We start from the raw sequence: 5718 nt of genomic DNA on the forward strand, positions 1-5718 counted from the left end.
TACAGGGGGATTTAATATCCTTTATTAATGAATGACAAACTGTTATCCCTGAATTAAAATCTGAGTAGCAAAATATGGTACTGAGGGAGCTCAAATCACGTATTACTGAATGATAATGGTTAAAGTTGCCTCATGAAAGATACATTCAGTAGTTCTTGATACAAAATATGTGGCTGGATGAACAGAAGATAAGTTGGCCTCCTCTACATGCATTAATGTTGTGCTGCACAAGCTGAACACCTCCCACTATTACTTTGAAATAGGCTCACCTATACATTGTCCAGTATCACAACGGAATTCATTTGGCTTGCAATCAGGGCAGCCGACTTCATCACTAGCATCAGGGCAATCATTCTGTCCATCACATCGCCAAGTATTCGGTATGCAGTCTTTGTTAGACCCAGCAGGGTTTGCACAGGTGAAATGATCTGGCCCACATGCAGGAAGTGCACTGCATGTTCGCCCATCTTCATGAAGGACCAAACTCTGTGGGCAGGAACAGGTGACTGGGATGGCATTGGATCCACTGGTAGAGGCAGAGGGCACGGCCATGCACAGATGAGAACAGCCAGCCTGGCGGCGATCTGCACTACAACCATGTTTCGAATACATCTGTAACACAGCATAAGATGCATGTATTCATTACTATGCATGTACATAATACAAAGGTAAAGTTGTCGCTGTGCTTAACTAATTCCCAAGAACCACACTGTGAAGATGTATGAAGGTGTGGAAGCATAGCTCCAATATTTTTGGCCCTAGCATAAGATGGAGCTTCATGCTCCAGCCGCACTACCTACACGGGAAGGAGCCCTCAATACCCACTGGACGGGAGGCTGGGTGGACCCCACAGCTGGTCTGGACACAATGGAAAAGAGAAAAATCTCTTGCCCCTGCCAGGAATCAAATCTTGCCTCTCCAGCCTGCAGCCTGTTGTTATACCAACTGAGCTATTCCAGCTTATACATACATTAAGAAACCCAAAGGCAAGAAGCCAAGAATGTTTACTATATGATAGAGGGATTAATGATAACACATACAGATAATGAGCAACTGTCATTTGCTTAACAGGTAGCTAGAATAAAGGAAACAAGTACCATATGTGGAATTTTGGTATAGGAAACTCTTGGAAAGTGGTCTGTCGGGAGAGAAAAACAATCTTTTAAAACAGATCATAAAGAAACAGGCTTCATGACTGTACAATGGGTTTCCCTGTTCCAGGACATCTGATGGCAGGATTTGAGTTTAGGAGTGATTGAACTTACTGGTTCCACTATCAGAAAGGTATCAAGTATTTAAAAGTCAAGGAGTTCAAAGTGGACCTACAAATGTCACTAAAATTGGGGAAGCAAGAAATATATCCATAATTCTCAAAATCTGCCACTAGGAGGATCACGAAGGGGCCAGAAAGATAACATTAAAATGAAAAAGAATGTTGTTATAATGAGAATGTGCAACAGATTGTACTGGCTCAGGATTATATCCATCTAGTGATAGGTTTTGGAATTAAAGCTCTGATCGTTTGGGTTCAGTTACTGTATTTTTTTACCTTCTCAGTAGGAAAATTAACTGCCATTATAGACACCAGGTGAGCCAACCGTGTTAACACAGTACCTCGACTGCTACCATCAGTCTTATTTGCTCGTTCGATCTGTGACTGGTCTTTATCCACCCAGTACAAGTATTCACCATGCACAGCTAAGCCTGACACAAGAACCAGACCTGTTCTCACCAATACTTTCCTGCAAAGAGAGAAACTCTGTCATCTGCATGATTAAATCATCCCACCTAATTTATCTACAATGCAAAATGCTGACCATAAGAAACTCAAAATGCTCCTTCTGAATTCCATTCATTTAACAACCTTCATCACCTGCACAAAAGGTAAACTGGCACACAGCTCCAGGGGGAAATCAATCATGATACAAGCCCATCTTGCTTACATTTAATAACAGGTTTACACTTTTAAATGCAAAATTGAACATGCATCTCACATAACACATGCTTCCATCTCAGACGTTGAAAATTAAATGAGCTATATGAGCTTAATATTTCATGAAGAGCTCCATCTTCGGGGATATGCCATGCAGCCCCCAGAAGGTAGAACTCTCCATAACCACTGCTGTGACAACCTCAAATCCCTACATTCATGTTTCATGTCAGCGTCTTTAAAACAAGAACGATGGAAGAGCCCTGGCTTCATTACAGCCCTGATTACCACAGGTTACAAATTGTTCAAATGACAGGATTAGTAGGTGGGATTAATCTCACTCTGCTGCGAATAAAAAAATGTGATCTCGTTAAGGACTACATGAGAACTACGAATCCTTTTATAAAGATACTATACAAATTCCCACACCACGCATTTAAGCTGTAAGCTACTCGTATGTACAGTATGACAATGGATGCAAACATTGATTATGTTTCGTGGCCACGATTCAAGTAACCTTAAAACATTCAATATACGCTCATGTTCTACAATGTCACATAGATTTCGCATACCTTTCTTTTCCATCCAAATTTGATGACTCAATTTGATTAGGCTGGGCCCAAAATAACAGGTCTGCCACCCTATCAACTGCTAATGCAACCAGATTCTCTAAGTGCGATGCAATGACCACACGTGATTTCCCATCCATGTTAGCCCGTATGATCTGTGGTACTGACCCAACATCCGTCCAGAACATTAACCTGAAAATGCAGGGTAAATAAAAAAGAAGAAATATCAGTTCATGAATAAGACATGATTGTGAGAGAAAAGAGATGCAAAGATAATACTGAAATGCATTTCTATATGTAATAATACAAATGCCGTCGTGAATGCAACAATTTATTTGGTTGTAGTTCTTTGTCTTTTCTTCCTCTACACTACATGTTTCAGCTGCAACCGGCCATCATCAGGTGTATTTTTCACTATGTTGATGTCACACTGCACACAATCTAAAATCTAAAACACCAGCCTGTCAGTTTTGTTTAAAATCTCGCCAACATACGCTCGTCAATTTGATTTTAGAATTCTAATTTAAATTTTTTTTTAATTTTTAAAATTTTGATTTTAGAATTTTTATTTAAAATTAAAAAAAATGTAGATTGTGTACAGTGTGACAGCTACGTAGTGAAAAATACACCTGATGATGGCTGGTTGCGGCCGAAACATGTAGTGTAGAGGAAGAAAAGACAAAGAACTACAACCAAATAGCTGTTGCATTCATGACGGCATTTGTATTATTACATATAGAAGTGTATAGTGCAACAGGATGCTTAAATATGTGGTGCAATCCAAAAGTTCCGGAAATATATTAATAAAAACTATTACATCTTACCTAGATCTTATTCTGCACCATCACCTTCAAAGTAGTCCCGTTGGGAGCGCTTACACCATCATCATCAGTCAATGTTCGGCCATTTTTGAAACGCCTATACCTGTTGTAAGTTTGTGTCTGGTCTAAACTGTTTTGACCAAAAGCTTGCTTCAACATGTGGTGCGTTTCTGTAGCGGTTTTACAAAGTTTGAAGCAAAACTTTATACAGACACGCTGTTCTCTCAGGTCAGCCATCGCAAAACCGCAAACTCACGGAAACACAAGAATGGAGATATGTTCACCAACAATAAACCCAACCACTCAACTCGACGCCGATTGCCACACTGATTCAGGAAGGTTGTGTGAGGAGACACCTAGTGGTATTTCGATGTACTCATAACCATTCGTGTGCAAAATTCAAATTTCGGAAACTTTTGGATTGCCCCACGTATAATATACTGAAATGCATGTTACAGAGATATGCTGTGAGGATGGGATTTTGATGGAAATTAATCACAATCATGACTGATGGTGGGCTTTGGTACTAGTGGTATTGAATCTTTGGGTTTTGTTGCCACAGTATTAGTTACTACATAGTTCAGTTTTGCATAAATTTCAAATGAATGACTAACAAATTGAAGAAAAGAAATTATTATGAACAAGGGCTATGCGAGCAGTAGCACATGTCACTGTGGCATTTAGAGCCTGGGCTGATATAGTGAACAGACACGCCATAACACCATCCCCCAATTAAAAATTGAGCACAGTCCTTCAGTAGCAACAGTCAGTCAACAATAAATAGATTCTACTGTGCTGAAACTTCGTCTCTTACATTACTGGAAGAACACAGACTGAGAGTACTTGAGAACTGGGTGCTGAGATGAATATTTGGACCCAAGAAAGACAAAATAATAGGAGAGGGTAGGAAGGTGTATAATGAGGAGCTTCATAAATTGCACTCTGCACCAGATATAATTAAAATGTTCAAGTCAAGATGAATGAGATGAGAGTGAACAGGAATGTATACATTGTTTTGGTTGGAAAGCCAGATATACAGAGGCCACTAGGGAGATCTAGACAATGGTGGGACGAAAATATTGAAATGAATCTTACAAAAATAGGATAGGGTGTATGGACTGGATTCATTTGGCTCTACTTACCACTACTAGTGGCAGCCTGGAGAACTACTGTGTGGTGGGTGAACATACTCCCATAACAACTTTGTTTTTGAAGTAACTTTATAAAAAGAGAAAATTTTCTTTGAAAGGTTTGCTGCGCACGTGAGGATCCGGCATGCTTGGAAACTGGGAGTTTACTGTAGTCTGAGTTACTGATAGTGTCATTAAATATACCACAACCTATGAAAAACTGAAGAAAAAAGAGAGTTGCAATATTTTACACACCCTTTCTCTGGATGCAAAATGATGTTACATGGTTTCTCTCCATCGACCTTGACCACAGTGCCAACAGCTGAACCATTATCCAGCCTTGTCACATTGATAGCATTTGTGTTAGCACAGGTCCAGTAGAGAAGTCTTGCATATGGGTCCAATGCCATGTCAAATGGGAAATGGGTACTACTAGACGGCACAAAAGCTGGACCAGTGTGTGTGCCATTGTCATAAGCACGCTTGATGGACTGAGTTCGGCCATCAATCTGTAATAAACATTAAGTATTAAGTGACAACTAGTTCACATCTTCACAAGGTAAATACCTAAAAATCAATATTAATATTGTTCTCCTACTTCCTTATGAACTTCAAAGAAACTACTTTCCAAGAAGCTTCCCCAATAAAATTTTCTGCCACTTCCTCGATTTGACTATGCTAACACTATATGACCTGCATAAATCACAAAGCTCTTCATTACGTAACATTCTAAATTGTACATTTAATTCATCTCTCTCAGGTTGAAATATATCCTTAGTATTCTGTTGTAGAACCTGGTCCCTGGGGGTATAACTAAGCCACCCTGTCACTGGGGGACATAAATACAGGAACCTGGTCATCCAGATTGGGGGGTTGGATACAAGTCTGATGACCTTGCTCTGTAAAAAAAAAATTTGTTGTGAAATCTAAAGAAGTGAAAGCTGGACAGCAAATCTGTACTTCTTTTGGCTTATTTTGGACTTCACCCATCGTCCGGTATATAAAAAAGACAAAAAAACCACAACGTTTCGGAGACTGGATCTGTCTCCGTCTTCAGGTGTATAGGGAAGGTTTAACCTACTCAGTTGGGCCCCTTAGAAAGAGCTAGTCTCAATCACTGGACAAAACTTGATCTGTAGAAACAACCTATGAACAACCGACAACCGGTTCCATCAGTGGGAGGAAAGAATAAAATCGCTGTAAAAACATGATAGAAAATTTGTGCCAAACATGCACTTGTCAACAATGTAAAGAAACAGAAGTATGGG

General features: G+C 39.7%; 1 protein-coding gene across 1 annotated transcript in view; it reads right to left on the bottom strand.

Annotated features, from left to right (window-relative positions):
• Positions 1-290: 290 nt before the first annotated feature.
• Positions 291-5718, bottom strand: part of LOC111867713 (low-density lipoprotein receptor-related protein 6) — a gene marked incomplete at both ends in the record, with an annotated part of 28451 nt that continues 23023 nt past the window's right edge. The window contains 4 exon segments of the mRNA XM_023857787.2: positions 291-612; positions 1550-1742; positions 2503-2691; positions 4706-4959. Of these exon segments, the coding sequence (XP_023713555.2) occupies positions 291-612; positions 1550-1742; positions 2503-2691; positions 4706-4959 (958 nt within the window).

The sequence above is a fragment of the Cryptotermes secundus genome, unplaced genomic scaffold (genome assembly GCF_002891405.2).
Source record: "Cryptotermes secundus unplaced genomic scaffold, Csec_1.0 scaffold1524, whole genome shotgun sequence".
NCBI lineage: Eukaryota > Metazoa > Arthropoda > Insecta > Blattodea > Kalotermitidae > Cryptotermes > Cryptotermes secundus.